The sequence below is a fragment of the Gymnodraco acuticeps genome, unplaced genomic scaffold (assembly GCF_902827175.1).
Source record: "Gymnodraco acuticeps unplaced genomic scaffold, fGymAcu1.1, whole genome shotgun sequence".
Taxonomy (NCBI): domain Eukaryota; kingdom Metazoa; phylum Chordata; class Actinopteri; order Perciformes; family Bathydraconidae; genus Gymnodraco; species Gymnodraco acuticeps.
The window spans coordinates 1,156,632-1,174,094 of record NW_022992193.1 but is presented as its reverse complement, the minus strand read 5'-3'; the positions used below and the strand labels follow the sequence as shown (position 1 = coordinate 1,174,094).

At 40.2% G+C, this 17,463-nt stretch overlaps 1 protein-coding gene across 4 annotated transcripts in view; it reads right to left on the bottom strand.

Annotated features, from left to right (window-relative positions):
* The window catches only part of LOC117539332 (collagen alpha-1(XVIII) chain-like), a 48,829-nt gene that overhangs the window by 7,059 nt on the left and 24,307 nt on the right, over nucleotides 1-17,463 (bottom strand). For 2 of the 4 annotated variants that reach the window (XM_034205480.1, XM_034205477.1), the window contains exons 2-32: nucleotides 16,719-17,260; nucleotides 15,144-15,224; nucleotides 14,998-15,057; nucleotides 14,301-14,376; nucleotides 11,683-11,822; nucleotides 11,581-11,598; nucleotides 10,183-10,389; nucleotides 10,070-10,096; nucleotides 9,905-9,967; nucleotides 9,731-9,814; nucleotides 9,598-9,648; nucleotides 9,225-9,356; nucleotides 8,529-8,582; nucleotides 8,374-8,418; nucleotides 8,194-8,256; nucleotides 7,521-7,652; nucleotides 6,525-6,590; nucleotides 6,195-6,221; nucleotides 5,744-5,842; nucleotides 5,599-5,634; nucleotides 4,571-4,654; nucleotides 4,405-4,437; nucleotides 4,257-4,292; nucleotides 4,090-4,149; nucleotides 1,639-1,716; nucleotides 1,450-1,485; nucleotides 1,292-1,345; nucleotides 697-774; nucleotides 531-593; nucleotides 320-350; nucleotides 41-94 (exon numbers count right to left, since the gene is read on the bottom strand). In XM_034205480.1, the coding sequence (XP_034061371.1) occupies nucleotides 41-94; nucleotides 320-350; nucleotides 531-593; nucleotides 697-774; nucleotides 1,292-1,345; nucleotides 1,450-1,485; nucleotides 1,639-1,716; nucleotides 4,090-4,149; nucleotides 4,257-4,292; nucleotides 4,405-4,437; nucleotides 4,571-4,654; nucleotides 5,599-5,634; nucleotides 5,744-5,842; nucleotides 6,195-6,221; nucleotides 6,525-6,590; nucleotides 7,521-7,652; nucleotides 8,194-8,256; nucleotides 8,374-8,418; nucleotides 8,529-8,582; nucleotides 9,225-9,356; nucleotides 9,598-9,648; nucleotides 9,731-9,814; nucleotides 9,905-9,967; nucleotides 10,070-10,096; nucleotides 10,183-10,389; nucleotides 11,581-11,598; nucleotides 11,683-11,822; nucleotides 14,301-14,376; nucleotides 14,998-15,057; nucleotides 15,144-15,224; nucleotides 16,719-17,260 (2,610 nt within the window). The remainder of the gene's footprint in view (nucleotides 1-40; nucleotides 95-319; nucleotides 351-530; nucleotides 594-696; nucleotides 775-1,291; nucleotides 1,346-1,449; nucleotides 1,486-1,638; nucleotides 1,717-4,089; nucleotides 4,150-4,256; nucleotides 4,293-4,404; nucleotides 4,438-4,570; nucleotides 4,655-5,598; nucleotides 5,635-5,743; nucleotides 5,843-6,194; nucleotides 6,222-6,524; nucleotides 6,591-7,520; nucleotides 7,653-8,193; nucleotides 8,257-8,373; nucleotides 8,419-8,528; nucleotides 8,583-9,224; nucleotides 9,357-9,597; nucleotides 9,649-9,730; nucleotides 9,815-9,904; nucleotides 9,968-10,069; nucleotides 10,097-10,182; nucleotides 10,390-11,580; nucleotides 11,599-11,682; nucleotides 11,823-14,300; nucleotides 14,377-14,997; nucleotides 15,058-15,143; nucleotides 15,225-16,718; nucleotides 17,261-17,463) is intronic. The other 2 variants (XM_034205478.1, XM_034205479.1) reach the window with 2 other exon arrangements.

Here is a 17,463-nt window from a genome sequence, read left to right as displayed (position 1 = left end):
AAAAGCTATTTGTTTTTGTCCACAGGAAATGTTATGCTACCTGTAATCTCAACTCTGCCTGGGGGTCCGGGGTCACCTTTATCTCCTTTAGCAGCTTTAAACAAAAAGCACAGCAACATTATATCAAGTAAAACACCTGCAGTTTAGATAATATTGTATTTATCCCAAAGGAATAGATTGATACACTCATTCGCTTCATTCTTTATCCTTAGCTAGGTCAAACCAGCTACTCCATTTTTAGTTACAGACATAAAAGTGGCATTCATCTTCTCTAGAAATATTGATTAAAAAAAGCAAAGCTAATACAAATTAAACTTACCGGGGTTATATCTGGAATAATCGTCATATCCCTGCAATTCAAAAATGATAACATCCATTATTAGATCAATAAATTGCAACATTTAAGTTAAGCGATCTCTAATTGTCCCCCATATACTTCAATTCAGATTCAAATTAAGGACATTACTTAAACAGATAAGTCCTAAATTAAGTTAAATCAAGGTAACATGATATATTTTCTTTTTACTCACTCCCTGTCTGTCTGTGGGATAAGATCCAGGAGGTCCGGGGGGGCCGGGGGCACCTGGAACACCCTGGAACAAAACAACAAATATTCATTATTATGAACGAATGATAAAAGCTTCAAGTTAATGGGACTGAAATTGAGGCTTTTGAATAAAGATCTGAGAAACTCACAGGGTAACCAACTCCAGACCCAGATCCTGATCCTGAGTCTCCCTTCTCTCCTCCGACGCCGTTCAGCCCCGGGCGACCCTGAAATAAAACACTTTTGTCACATCAAATATATCAACAAACTTCAAAACCCTAAAAATGTCTGACTTCGGGGACTCCTGCTTGTACTGTGGAGTGGATCGTACCATTTTTAAACCGACTTGATACATGGGTTTAGTAGTCATTTTCAACTTGTAGAAGCTCAAATACACATATAAAATATATTAATAATTAAATAATCAATAATAACTTATTTCTTTTGAAACCAAACCAAAGCCAACTTATTCTGACAGAGAAGGGGCTAGACTGAAGCCTTTTGTCATGACCCTTTATCAGGGGCGGACTGGGACAAAACGTATGACTTATAACGATTTAGTGTATCACACAATTAATTCAATTCACCGTTCTTGTTTTTTAAACTTAGTTAATACTCTAATTTGGAGCAACCCCTGGATAAAGGTTTTTTTTGAAAATCAAATGTTTTACCCTATATATTAAATGTAAAGTATAATGTCCACAATTTGATGATAAAGTAAATGATATTATTTGATATACTCACAGGTCTGCCTGGAATCCCAATCTCTCCTTTATGTCCTGAAGCACCATAAGGACCCTGGAGAGGAAAGCATTTCATACAGGTCAATTTAAATGATTCACTTATCATCTGCTCTATCAGCAAAGCATTTCAAATGTGGTGAATACAAATATGGTACTCACTGAAGGTCCCTCAGGGCCCGGGGGTCCAGCGTCACCCTGTGAATAAATACAAATAAACACTGTGAACACTTTTATGGATTAATACCTGCTTATATCCCTGCACTGTCAAAAGTAAAGGGCAGTAATTAGGCTAGTTTGAGCTGTGGTGCAGTAATAGTGAGGTCATCCTATTATCTGGTCATTTCTTACCGGACGTCCTGCAAGACCCCCGAGGTACTGAGGTCTCCCGTCCGGCCCCAGGACGATACCAGGCTCTCCTTTCGCCCCCTAAATAAAAACAACATTTAATGCAAACAACCAGTACAGAATGAGACGAGAAAAACAAACTGATAGTGAGGAATACTTGGATAAGAAATGACATATATGTGCTGCATTGAATCAGACATTATTGTTTTCCTACAAGCAGATATACTAAACATCCTATCCTATAATATCGAGAAAATGTATCATCATGCTTTTTCTAGCAATCACCCCGTAAATTTGCAGAAAAACCTGGAGTAGATAATAGAACAGAAATAGAGATTCAGTTGAGAAAGTAAGGTATTTAAAAACATATTAATTACGCAAAATAATAAAAATAATTATGGTTTTATCTTTAAATGAGCTTAGAAGATACATAAATAAGCTCCGCCAAAGAGTTGTAGTCTTTTCAAGTTTAACAAGATAGTTAAAAACGGGAATAAAAAAAGAACAAAAATATTATTGTTATATACTGTATTCTAATCACCAGAGGCCTGTACTACGAAGCAGGATTTTCCCTTAGCCGGCTAACTTCAGGGAAAACTCGGGGTTTCCGGTCCTACGAAGCTGGTTCTCTTTTTAGCAGGCTAGATCTCCATGGTAACTTATGCTGAGCGGCTAACCTGCCCCGAAGCAGGTTAGGTTGCAGGTTCCAGGATAAGTCACCATGGAGATCTAGCCCGCTAAAAAGTGAATCAGCTTCGTAGTACCGGAAATCCCAGAAGTTATCTTGCTAAACGAAAATCCTGCTTCGTAGTATGTATACCCCCCATGTTAGGTTGCAGGCTAAGAGCTCAACTCAGTGAAAGCACTGCCTGCTGACCAATCAGAGCTCAGTGTGCGGAGTTTCATCAAGTCATATTAGTCATAGTCATATATCTGCAGGTCTCCCTTGAAAAAGAGATCATTGATCTCAATGGGATTTTACCTGGATAAATAAAGGTTTTGAATTGAATTGAGATTCGGATACAAGCGGCCGAGATGGGTTTTCTCCGCAGGGTGGCTGGGGTCTCCCTTAGGGATAAGGTGAGAAGTTCGGTCATCAGGGAGGGACTCGGAGTTGAGCCGCTCCTCCTTCGCGTCGAAAGGAGCCAGTTGAGGTGGTTCGGGCACCTAGTTAGGATGCCACCTGGGCGCCTCCCTAGGGAGGTGTTCCAGGCACGTCCAGCTGGGAAGAGACCAAGGGGTAGACCTAGGACCAGGTGGAGGGATTATATCTCTTCGCTGGCCTGGGAGCGCCTTGGGATCCCCCAGTCAGAGCTGGTTGATGTCGCCAGGGAAAAGAAAGTGTGGGGCTCTCTGCTGGAACTGCTACCCCCGCGACCCGACCACGGATAAGCGGGAGAAGATGGATGGATGGATGGATGGATGGATGGATGAATTGAATTGAATATTACAGGAGAAAGGAAATACAGAAAAGCTGCCGTTGCAGGAAAGACGGCCGGCAAAAATCACCGACTGTGTGAACGTGAACATGAATAGAATATCACCTCCCATCTTCAGAGCAATCTGACTATTATAACATTAGCGTTAAGAAAGCTTACTTAAATATCTGCCACAACATAAGTAACCGGATCAGAGTAACATTAAGTACAGTCCGCGGCATATCACATCATAATGTATCATATATTTCCTTATCTAAGTCAGCTGAGCCGTATCTGGCCGTGCAACACTCACAGCGTCACATACTGTATGCAGAAGTATTATTTTAAGCAACACATTAAGTTGACGAAACACTCGAGTCAAATGTAATTAAAGTCAGATCGTGTTTTAGACGGGGCAGTGATATCATAAACCTGTTAATGTACGCATTCAAACACTTTTTTCTTTTACCAGCTGTATTCACCTTGCAGGTGCATCTATGTGGCTTTTATCCTGGATAAAGTGTTTAAGTCATGGATGTTTAAAGTTTAACTTCTTCATATGTCTAATATTATAGTTGACTTTTAATTCAGGAAGTATGACGCTGCGCTGTCAGTACGCTTCTCCATGTTTGTGATTGGTCGAATGCTCCAAATACCACCCCTTTCATGTGAACGCGCACCTAACTAGATAGGACACGGCTGGCTTGAGCGATCCACTTGATAACCCGCGTCGTAGGACAGTTTAGCGAGAGCGCGTATGTTTTGGATTAGGCCAACCGGCTAACTCAAACATATCCAGGTTAGGTTGAACCAGCTTCGTAGTACAGGCCCCTGGATAGGTAAATTAAACTGTTGATGTTATAAAATATGAATTAAAGTTGGAATAAAGAATGTTACTAAAATAAATTGTAAGAGTTCTCTTGAAGTACGACTCATTGGTAGGACAAATCTATCTTTGCAAGGTATAATTCTGCAACAAAAAACATGCAATATGTATCTTTTAACGTGTAATGCAAAATAATTAGTAATAATATACCTTAGCTGCATATCCTGGAAGCCCTGTGTCTCCCTTGTCTCCTTTAGGCCCCGAGGGTCCCTAAATCAAAGCACATTAATGACATTATTACACAGTGATGCACTTCCATTCATTTTCTCATTTGAATTGAACTGTTGAAATGCTACGATAGTAAAAGAGATACATACTGGAAATCCTGCTTGACCTGGAAGACCAGATCCTCCCTGGAGAAGAGAGCGATTACACATGAAGAAAACCAACAACAAGTAGTGCAAATGTGTTTAAATAACTTTAGTTTAGTGAGGTTTATGGCGTGCTCAGTTAGGGGGAACTCACCTGTGACCCTCCATTCCAAATCACTTCATTAGACTACAGAGGGAGGTCCGTTAGTGGGGGGGTGAACAAACAGCAGCAGGCAGTGACGTTAGTCCACATGATTAAAGTGCAGGCAGTTATGTGAGGGTTACAATCATTTCAAATATCTTTGTTTTAACGGACTCACATCACTTCTCTGGTAGGTGATTTCTCCTGGTGGTCCGGGGGGCCCTGGAGGCCCCGCTCCCCCCCCGTCACGCCCTGGCAGACCCTGCCACACAAAAGGACATAAAACATTGATAAGAAGAGCAAAACACGCATGCATATGTCGAGAAAATGAAATATGTTTATGATTAATATTTACATTGTGTATGATGCTAATATTGCTCTCCACTTTCAATATAGTATTTGTCATATTTTACTGTACTCAGTTTCTCACATAATAACATTGTGTGTCAATTTTGTCTTTATTTTTGTATGTTACAATAATCGTTTTTTTCTGAGTCTTTGAATGCACCATACAGTATATACCAACGCAAATTCCTTGTATGTGTAATAAAACTGATTCTGAATAAGCACATGTTGCTAAATGTATACAGATGATTCCTGCTTATATAAAGATAAGGTGAAGAGGAAGAAAAAAACATCTTGATTTTACAATCCCCACATTGTTTGTCCAACATAAGGAACTTGAGTATATAGAATAACACATGAATATCATTATATATTAGATTCATTATAAGGATTGCATTATAACCTTTCTTTGCTTTAGAAACACTTGTGATCCCACTTCAGACTATTATGACTTTGCTGGATGATAATTGTGCGTTACCTTCTGAATGGCTTACATAAATGACCTCAGAGGGGCGTGGCCAGCAGCAGCTCATTAGCATTTAAAGCTACAGACACAGAATCAGCACTTTTGAAACAGGGCTGAAATGATCTGTTTGGAGTTTCAGCAGTTCAGAGTCATGTTCTGTATATATCTGAGACCTATACTATACTGTTAAAAAATAGTAGAATAGGGGACCTTTACGTTTTTAGGGGGTGTTAACTATGCTAATAACTAATTAAAACTGAATGTATGATGAAGTGGGATTTATTTTTCAGCACACCTTGGTTAGAGCAGATTTGAACGGTTAAAAAACTTGGGTGCATTGGAACGGAATTCTCTTATTTCTTGTCTTATAAAAATGTAACTGTCATTCAACTGACCTGCTCTCCTCTCTGTCCTCGGTCTCCCTTATCGCCCTGAAGAAAAGAACACAATCATTAAAACAGGCAAGTGGAAAACTGGAATATCTGTCTCAGAGTCCAGTGGTTTCAAAAACTACAAATCCCAGAATTTGTGGTCTCATACCGACTGTCCAGGGAACCCGTCCATTCCTGGCATCCCTGGAGGTCCTCGTGACCCCTCGGTTCCTTTGTCTCCATGGTTACCGGGCAAACCGGATTTACCCTGAGAATCATAATAAACATCACTGATACTCATAGTCAGGACTGGTGTGATAAACTGATATTTAACCTTCAGAAAAGTTAATATTTTTAAGTGCAACTTGCTTTGATTCACACAGGGATAACGTTCCATTAATACAAAGCTATATTTAGTGTTGACATTTCATAGAAAGCTACTAATTGCTATAATGTAAAAATATAAAAACACCCAAGACTCTGTACTTTATCCCATAGGATAGTTAGATATGCAGATTATGTTTGAAATACACAGCTCTTCTGTACATCTTATGTTTTCCACATATTTAATTATTATAACAGTATTTATTCTACTGACTTAGAAAATGTCATCTACTCACAGGAAGTCCTGCAATACCATATGGACCCTAGAAGAAAGAAAACATGGAAACGTGAGGCAGTGCATTGTCTGTAAATGCTGTGTGTGTGTGTGTGTGTGTGTGTGTGTGTGTGTGTGTGTGGTGTGTGCGTGTGTGTGTGTGTGTGTGTGTGTGTGTGTGTGTGTGTGTGTGTGTGTGTGTGTGTGTGTGTGTGTGTGTGTGTGTGTGTGTGTGTGTGTGTGTGTGTGTGTGTGTGTGTGTGTGTGTGTGTGTGTGTGTGTGTGTGTGTGGTGTGTGTGTGTGTGTGTGTGTGTGTGTGTGTGTGTGTGTGTGTGTGTGTGTGTTGTGTACCTGAGGTCCAGGTGGGCCGGGGAGACCAGCATAGCCGTTGTTCACATCGTCCTGATCCTGGTTACTCTGTGGGGAGAGAACATGACGCTTTCTCTCAATAACTCAATCCTTTTTGATACATCAGTACACAAGCTTCAGGAGTAAAGGTAAACATGGAACAAGCAGTTAGAATACAACAAAAAGTGGCGGGAAAAATGACAATCAAATACTGATATATTTAGTTGAAAATGGGGATTATTAGCAGGTTAACATTTTTTATTTCATTCTAAAATAAGGAACAATAATACTACCACATGCACACATTACAACTGTCCCACAAAGCTCTTTAACATTAGAGGAATAAATCCTTTTCACATGCCAGTGGTTGATATATAAAATATATTATATATGTAAATCCTATACACTGGATAGACTCCTTTCCCTATGTCATTATGCACGTTAGCAATTCTGCTTTTTCTCTCGTGCCCAGAAGCAGGGGTTCCCACATGCCGGCCAACATGTTTGTTGTTAACAGGTTTGTTTACTCTTTATTTTGGGAGTATCTTTTGAGGTGTTTCCATCCAAACTCCTTCCATGTCCTTTAGTTTGTGGTGGTGTGTTGTGTTCCTCCATTTCAATGTTTAGTTCCTTCTCCCATTTTCTCTTGATGTAATGGGTAGAAGTATCTCTACATTCTCTTATAGTTTGATATAGCACTGAAGTAGCATTGAGTCTGGTCCGAATGTATGTCCGTATGAATATATCAATCACTCCGTTTCAGGCTTGGGTTTGTTTTTCCTTCATAAAAAATAGTCCCTCAACTGTATATTATATCTAAAAAAAGTCCTCATTTTCCAACCCATATTTCTCTTTCAAATCCTCAAAACTCATAATATTTCCATTCTTTGTTTCTGTACACATTGCTGTGATCCCTCTTTTTTCCAATTTTTAAAGTTTCGACCACTTAGGTTTGGTTTGAACCTTTTATCATAGCTCAATATTTTAAGCTCTACTCACATGACTTCCTCGGTACCCAGGCCCCGGTGGCCCTGGAGGTCCGACGGGTCCGACGGGCCCCATGGGACCTGGAAGCCCCGCCAGCCCCGATTGCCCAGAAGTACCCGGCAGACCCAGGTCACCCTGAGACCCCTGAGGACATGGAGACTCCTGTTATTAGCTCGCTATAACATGACATTTAATTCAACAGAAGTGAAGAAAAAGGGAAAAAGGCGACATGCAAGAGCTGTGTGCAGATTTAATATAAAGAAGTACGGACACTGAAGTAGTGCAAAGATTAAACATTTAATCGTATACATTTCTTCACAGCTGTCCAGACATGATTTTGTGTACGTAAAAAAAGGATATTTTAACATCTTAGACATTATACTGGACAAAATTAAACAACTACAAAATATATTTAATAATCTGAACAAATGTTGCTTAACAATAGAACACACTGAAAACTACCCAAAAAATGTAATTACATTTGAAACTCAAAGCTACATTAACAACAAACAAAGAAATATATGGCGTTTCAAAAGTACTGATGTAAGGGAAAGACAAAAAGCAGGAAGGATGAGGTTTCACAAAGTGGAATGCAAGGTGACATTTGGTTAAATATGTTAGTTGATGAAATGGAATCAGATGAAAGTTTGTGAAAAATAAATGAAAGCACCAAAGACCCTATTACCGTAGAGGATGGAGCAAAGTAAGAATACAGGCCCGTGAAAAAGCCTGAGTCTTCTGAGTTTTTCTGGAGGAAGGCAACACATATGAAGGACAGGATATATCTGGAGTCCCCCACCACACCGTTTTCATTTAAGTTCAAGTGCAAAACTTCATTCGATGATACAATTCAGATTCAACCCACCTTTTCTCCAGCTACTCCTGGAAGACCAAGATCCCCACCTTCACCCTGGAGAGGAAATGGATTTAGGAGAAAAGTATAAAATGGATTGTGATAAATAAAAATGTTCCAATGTTTTCTCCTCTTGGATTCAGTAGTTGACATGTTTACACTCTCACCCTCTCTCCTCCGGGACCCGGTAGACCCGGTCTTCCTGGCTGGCCAGGCGGTCCCTGAATAGCACGATAAACAGTCAGGGTTAAAAATGTATTTAATATATACATAATTAATTATTATAAGAAATAGTGAAAATAGGTTTCTAGTGGTTCAGGAAACACATATTTCCATATTGTTATTGTGTGACGAACATATATTCAGTTTTCTTTGATTAAAACAATGAAAAGCAGCTGATGTTCACAGTAAGGAACCTGGAAATGCTTTGTTTTTGGCAAATAAAAACTTTTGTAAATGCCAAGTTTCATCAAGTGATATCATATTAATAATTCAGAGAATGATACACAAGCACCAAGTCTGCCTGGAAACTATTTAAGTCAATTCAAGGACTATATGAGATGATATCATATGCCCATTTACCACAATAAATACATTATATGAACTCACACATTTTTTATTTTACTAATGGGCTCTTCCAGATATTCAAATAAAATAAGTATGTATGTATACGTATCAATGTTTTCACTTTAAATGTTTGATATTGGATTTGTTATCATCTCATTTATATAATGAAGGATTGTTACACCTCCAGAAACAATTAGTTTTCAGAGCAATTATTAGCACACAATTATTTTTCTGACAACCATCTCATTAATGAAATATGAATCTCTTTAGAGTAGAAAGAGCCTCCTGCTCCTCACCGGTATTCCGGGGACTCCGTCCTGTCCCGGCGGTCCTGGGGGTCCGAAAGCTACCGGGCCGTTGGGTCCCAGTGCCACTGAAGTCCCAGGGGGGCCGGGGGGCCCTGGCAGACCTGGAAGGCCACGTCCACCCTGGATAACAAATCATAAATGCATTATGTCATGGAAAAACTCAACTTTAATTACCGATTTTGGAATTATGTTCATTATAATTTGAACAATTTGAATGAAAACCAAGTCAGATCCATGCAAATATGAAATGTGAATAAGATCAGAAATTCCCAAGGGACCGCGAGGCCCCCTGGATAACAAATATAGTATTTTTATGGTGGAAAATGTAACTTTTGAAAAACTTGGATGATCATCAACTCACCCTGATTTTGTCCGAGTCTGGGAATCCTGAGCCCTCCATGTCAAAAAAGGTCTATCAACACATGCAAAAAACAGTTAAGAAGTCTTATAATAAATAAATAATGACAGAAAAGTGTGTTTGGCGGTCGACGTACTGGGTGGTCCCCAGTGCCGGTTCCAGGAAGTCCTGGTGGTCCCGGGGCACCTCTGGGCCCTGGCTGACCCTCTCCAACATCACCCTGGAAACATCACACATGATCACGCTAATTCAATATTTGAAACGTAAAAGTAGTAGTTGAGGGACTATTTTTTCGTCCATCCACTCCAACCTTTTCGCCTTTAAAGCCAGCCGTTCCTGGATTTCCTGGAGAACCTTGTGGCCCCGTGGCACCCTGGGAACAGGAGAAGAAGAACTCAATTACACTGTTATTTTTTTATTATTACCGAATTCTATTTAATAGAAAAATCTGTTCATTAAAAACAAAGAGGCTTACAGCTTTTCCATCCTCTCCTGGATCACCCTGAAAGATAAAAACAATCAGTGAGTGACGTAAATATTTTAAATAATGTGCACAAATTCTGGAATATCCCATCTTCCTGAACTCACTGGCTCTCCGTCCGTCCCTGCAGGTCCTTGGGCCCCATTGATCCCCGGGAACCCTGGGGGTCCGGAGGGTCCGGACACCTGCTGCACCACGTCTCCATTACCAAGTCGCACCACCTCAGCTGCAGGGCCGGGGGGGCCAGGGGGCCCAGAGGACCCCTGAGCCCCGCGCTCTCCTTTATTACCGGAGTAACCGAACCCGGAACTGCCCTGGTGAGGGGGGGGGGGTAATTAAACCGGTCAGTAGAGCTGTTTTTGTATTTTTCTCAAACAGTCATTTTAAAAGTTCTGAATTTATTTTTGATAAATATATTTCTCGCCATTTTTTTTCAACTCAACAAGACAAATACTAATTTACCCCCCAGTCTACTAATTCATTTATTGTGTATTTGAGTACTATGAAAAGTTATTATCACCATTAATATAATAAAATAAAACTATGACTGATAGTGATAAGTTAATACTTACGACGAAGTATTAGGGCCACACTTAGAAGAAAAAAGAGAGAGAGATTTTGAGAATAAAGTCATAATTACGAGATTAAAGCCGTAGTTTCATAAGTGACTTGAGAAGCGGGCTTGGAGGAGATTGTCTCCTTTCTGCAGGAGGAAATGGCTGGTTCTGGCCGACTACATTACATTACATTGCATTTAGCTGACGCTTTTATCCAAAGCGACTTACAATAAGTGCATTCGACCAATAAGATACAAACTTGAAGAAAACAGAATCATATAAGTACATCAGGTTTCAGTTTTCAGTCTGCGCCGGAAGATGTGTAAGCTTTCTGCTGTCCTGATTTCAATGGGGAGCTCATTCCGATTCCACTACAAGGCTATCGTTCGACTCCTTCTGGATCCAAAGCCTTGATTACAAGTCTCATAGTTTCTTGTGAAACAACAAATCCCCTTTGAACAGCTCGTAGATGTAACCAACGATAGCCTTGTAGTCGGCCAGAACCAGCCATTTCCTCCTTCAGAAAGGAGACAATCTCCTCCAAGTCCGTTTGGTTCTTTCTTCCAAATAATAGACATCGTTTCTTGCACAACCTTTTCAAAGTTCTAATACTTATGATAATCTGATGCCGATGTGCCAAAAGATTAAGTATTTCGTTATTTTTTTTCTAAGTGTGGCCCTAATACTCCGTCGTAAATACTGACATTATATAGTAAAAAGCGTAAATAAATATTACAAAATTATTATCATATTAAAAAATATTAAGTAGAGGTTACAAAGCTGCTAATGAGAGAGCATGTGTTATTATTTATATGAATACTTTGAAGTGGGCTTATTCCATTTCTTTAAAAGGGAAATCTGGAGCTGTGTGTTGGAAAGAAAGCCAGTTTGTTTATTATGTCCTCAAATCCAGTCTTCACAACCTACTTTACGTCACTGTTTACATACCTTTACTCCTTTTTCTCCCTGAAATAAAGAAAAGACAGATATTAAGTAGAGGTATTGTGTGCATCTGATTATACTGGTGCACAGAGTGTTTAGAGTTTCTACCTTCTGTCCTCCACCCTGAGAGGAGGACCCGGAGGACGACCCGGAGGAGGAGGACTCCCCCTTCGGCCCTGCGGGGCCAAGGTCCCCCTTTAAGCCCTGGTTCCCTCTGTCTCCTTTCTCCCCTTTAGAAACGGCGGTACCTGAAGGAGGCGTGAGAGAAACTGCTGATGAACAACTGGGTTTTAAAGCCATGCTTCAATATACATCATGCACTCCACTCCACTCCACTTGTAAATGCATGCTGGGAACCAAAGCAAAACTCACATACTGACCTCGCTTTTTATGCACTCAAAACATATTATTATATTTTTGACAGGAATATCAGACTTTATATAGAACCACACATAGTTTGTGCAAGTAAGATATGTGCAACATTGACTTTATTGCCTGCTTGTGAAATGTTAATCATTCCATCAGTTAAAGCCAAAGGAGAATGAATAAATTAAATCCTTAAAATGAAATGTATTATTTGTATTGGGATATTTCTCTAGTCATCAGGCATGTATTTTCCTCTGACTGTGCCTACATCAGGTCATACTGACGGTCAGCACATTCATTACTACCACCACCAAACTGCATAATGTACCCTTTATTCCTTAAGAAAAACCCCAATTATTACTTTAAAGAGTGCACGGAAACACCACAAGCACACTTATACAAATCTGGTGTTTTGAAATGATGTGAAATAAGGTGATAATAAAGAACAGAGGATGAGTTTGTGACAGTTTCAAGTTTTTACTCAGTGCTTTTTCTCCATCTAGTGGACACATGTAGGTAGAGCAGTGCTGCAGTTAGTTTTTCCTTTAGAGTTATTTTGTACATTAACACATTCTTATCCGTTTTGTTTCTGTATGCATGCACGTCCCTTTTCCAAATCATTACTGAGAACCAAACAAAGATATCACTCTGTGGTTCAAACGTTATCCTTGTTGTTATGATTTGGTTAATATTTCATAGATGTATTGATGGATTTGTTGGACTCCTTTGCTTAGTAAAACCTGAGAATGATCAATATGCCAAAATTGTGGATGCATTAAGTGATTAACGTAATAATGATATATTTCATAATTTGTTTACAACTAGTGTATTTATTTAAATTTTTTGATTTTCATATACAGCATACTTATTAACATTTTGAGGGCATCCAAGAATTTGAAATTATTTTAAAATACAAATAAATGTTGAAGTAAATCAATAAATAACCCTATATATGGAGGGATATAATGATAGTAATAGTAATAATATGCATTTTTTACATTAGGTTATAGGGTCAAATATAGGTTTTTTTCAATGACTTACTTAAAAACCCCTATCATGCAAAATGTAACCATAACATCATCTGAAATAATAATCAGTCTTTAAAATGGGATTTGAATTGCAGTTCATCAAATGACCACAAAGAGAAGTGTAGCATTTGACTGCTTCCACTGAAGCCTGAGGAATGTGGAACAACCAAAATAAAATAAATCCTCCTCCACCATCATGCTCTCAGCTCCAACATGACATAAAGTACAGATCGCTCATTCTATACTGTGATAGGATGGCCGCATGATGATTAGGACATAATGCTGATTTCAATCTGCATTACTGCCAGCCCCAACACAGTCCTTTTGCCCCCAGAGACCCACCTCTTGGACCAGGTGTTCTGGGCCGGCTGTTACCAACATCCGGCTGCTGATACCTGACATCTAAAGTCATAAAGACACAACTTGAATGTGATGTATAGGTAATGTCTGCCTTCATTTATTCAAAAAGTGACGGGAGAGTTAAGTATCTATTTCAGACCTTTACCCTTGAGGTTAGACAGAGACAGGTAGTTTCATTAGCATTCCTGAAAAGTCGTTCATTAAAGCTTTACCGGCGCTCAATATGCAAAACTCCTAGAGAGATGACTGGATTTGAGATTTCCTGTACACCTAAATGTACTGTCTTTTAAACATAAATATGTGTCTATTCTGTGTAAACAGATTCTGAAAGTTTCAAGAACAAAGACCCCCACTCTTTAAAAACCTGTCCGAAAATTGGCTGATCAGATTTTGTTTTTTTGGGATGTGTAACCATCAGCCAATCACCAACCAAGGTAACCCCCCCTCCACCTTATCACCTGAATCTCCTCCTAGAGCACCATTGTGTTTTTTTAACCAATCACTTCTTAGAGGGGCGTGGCCAGCAGCAGCTCATTAGCATTTAAAGCTACAGACACGGAATAAGAACTTTTGGAACAGGGCTGAAACAGAGGGGATTATGGGATGCTGGAATGATCTGTTTGGTATTTGGAGCCAAACACTTCAGAGACATGTTCTGTATATATCTGAGACCTATAATATACCTTTGAAAAAGAGTATAATAGGGGACCTTTAAATCACTAAAAACACTTCCTTAACTATCCACCAGTGGGAGCTAAAGAGCGTAACATGTCAGAAGCATGTTGTAGCCCTGCAGCTAAACTGCTCCCCCCGTCAGGTCCCGAAAGGTAGTGCTCCATCTTTTTTTGGCAGTGTCTGCTGTATGATTAAAACCTTCCATTACACTTCTCCACAGTGTGAGTGTCATGTTGGCAGTCACACACTGCACATTACATGTCACATGTGTAACTGATGGAAATGAAGAGCTTTTACCTGATTCTCTGAGTATGTTCCCCTGTGAGGGAATCAGAGGGGGGGCAGGTACTGGCCGCAAGGGACGAGGAGTGGTCTGGAAACAGAAGATAATATAATAGTTTCAAATATCTGCAGTATACCCTCCCCATTATCAGAAGTATTCAGATGATATACTATGTGTGTCATTGCTCTTATTTCAGGTGAACTCAAGCTGCCACTAAAACTTTGAAATACCAATATTTTATCAACTTGTAACTTAATATTCAACATATTTGCTAAACATTATCCTTCATTATTCTCATAGGAGAGTATTTAAAAACACATACACTGTCTTTACACTCAACTTGATCGTGCAACCAGGCTGAATGTATCCAAAGTTTATGAAACAAGTTTGAAAATGTTGGAACTGGCTGGTTATGTGCTTGCAGTTACATGAAAGGTGTGTTGGGAATCCTCCCAGCATGCACTATGGCGAGATTAATTGACATAATTCTCATGTTATGCGTGTGTCTTCATAATAAGGGATATATATTGCAAGAACAAACAGTTTAACAACATTCCGATGCAATATATTACAAAATAATTGGGGTATAAAACCAGCTGTCCACTGTCTGTCACATTACAAAATAAACACAAATGTATTTACACACATTCATATAAAATAACTTGTAAGTATTGTATCAAGTAGACATTTAATTTAAATGACTTTACTGACCTTCACAGTGTGTCCTGTCTGTCTCCGCTCGCCGTCACCGCTGCCGAAGTCACCAGACGCCTGCGAGACAAAGAAAAGGGAAAAAAGTGACACAAATGCCTTTTTCAAACAATTTGAAAGAAATCATTAAAAACCGAAATACTCACAGCGTCAGAGTCGTCCTCGTCGTCACACAAACGCTCCGCTGCACGATGGTCCCCCACCACTTTCAGATCTAGAATCACACCCTAGAAAACACACACACACACGTGCTAAATGCATTTTTATTTACAGTGACTCATTGTTTGCACTCATGCTTTCTCTATAAGCTGCAAAGAGATGGAAAATATGTGAAATGACTCATGCAGAGCTATGTGAATGACCTTCTTAAATCCTCAACCAGCGGCCATTCTCTGGATATTTAACACGATGCACACTGTGAAGACTTTAGGATGCATACAAAGTGAGAATACTCAGCCTTGGAGACCAGTGTATGTCCTTTAAAGAGTTTTTTGTGCTTCATTTTGGCCAGTTTAAGTTCTTCACAAATCATAGTAATTTCTTCTCCACTTTAAAGGCCATGTGAGTGTCACATGTGGTCACTGACGGGGTGCCAGCAGAAAGGTCAAAGGTCAAAAAGGTGGTAGATTTACAAGAGGAGTGTTCATCCTGCCCTTCCCTATGACCCAGCACACCTGCAGCGAGGTGCCACTGGGAGATATTAAAGAGGAGAAGAGGTCACACACACACAAACACACACACCTGCTCTTTCAGCACATAGTGAACTATTCTGACTTTTCCCAGTCTCATGGGTGACATTTGGATGAGGATTCCTCGCTGTTTTTCATTCATTACTGTCAGACATGTGATGAGCAAACATCTCATCAGCACTTGAGCATTTCCTCTGCTGGCACCCTGAAGTTTAGGGTAAAAAAAATTGACTTCTCTTCCAAATTCTAGTGTGCAAATTAGGTGCATCTCCAAAATACAGATTTTATAGTTGGTAAAAGTTAGTTCTGCAATCCAGTTACACAGCACATGTTGTTTATTCTTAGTTGAATATGCTCCAATTCTGAATGGGAATCATCCACAGTCACTTTTAAGACAGGATACAAATTGAAAGTGGCTCCACCAAACGCAGCTGAGAATTGCAGCTTTGTTTTGTCCAAATGTGGAAGATAAACATGATAAGCTCCCAAAGTCTGGGAACAACATTTCCCACATTAAGATCTGACAGTCTGTAAACACTGAGTGAATCAAAAATCAAACAACACTGAAGGACACATGGAACTCAAATATGTTGGAGCTTCTCCGGCTTATCACTTTCAGGAAATAAAGATGTGTTGAAGAGTTCAGGAAAATGTAAAACCTTTCTTGAGAAGCTGATATTTTGGATAACAGTCTCATAAATGAGTTGCCTACCTTGGGCTGGGGGGTAAATCATTATTATATGGATAACGTAATATGACACTAGATATCATCTGTGAATGATATTCTTACAATCTTTCACCAGGGGCCTTATAATGGCTGTTAAACATACAACACATAATTTGAAGTCAAGGTGGGCATCATGAGGCTAATTGGTGAGAATATTCTTGATGAGAAACCACTTTATGTCCTTAAAGAAGTTTTATTTTGGCAAATAAAGCCCATAGATGCAGCTCGGAATAGAATATTTCATTATATTTTGGAGTTCTATCCCATGTTAACTTCTTCTCCATACTTTTTTTTCAGAAGATTACCTTGAACTTGTCAGCGTCGGCCCCCCCCGCCTGCCCCACAAAGATCCCAGCCCCCGCGTCCAGCTCCATGGGGTCGGGGGAGCGCTCGAACTTGACCACCTGGGGCTCCGAGTCGCAGCCCTGGTAGAAAGTGACCTGCTCGTCGAAGACGGACAGCGAGAAGCGGCTCCAGGTCTCCACCATGCTGGGCACCTCGAAGCTGGCGGCCTCGTACGAAGCCTCCGAGCCGGGCTCGGTGTAGAAGAACTGCACCCTCTGGCGGCTATTCTGCACCGCGCTCAGCTTCACGCCCACGTACATGATCTTCTGAGGCCCGTCGGTGATGGAGAACAGCACCGAGGCGTCGGGGGAGGTGGGCTTGATGTGGAAGACGAGGGAGAAGTGGCGGTGGAAGGGGTTCGGGATGTGGGCTAGAGCCAGCTGGCCCGACACCGACGCCCGGTTGAAGATGAAGCCCGGCTCCCCCCTGGGTCCAGTCACCCTGGGGATCTCATCCGGAGGGGGGTCTCCGATCAGCTGCAGCAAAGAGACGCCGCTCTCCTCTGCAGGAAGGAGGAATGGGAAAAGATTTTGAGACATTAGGTGGAAAGATATAAAAAATAAAAGAGGTTTCTTTAAAGGAAGTTGTTAATACATGAAGGAAGTAGTAAAGAGCAATAAAATGTCAAATCTGAGATTTAAAAAAAAGTGACAACCCTCTTAAGTAAAATGTAACAAATCCTTTCAATATGGCACGTATTGTGCT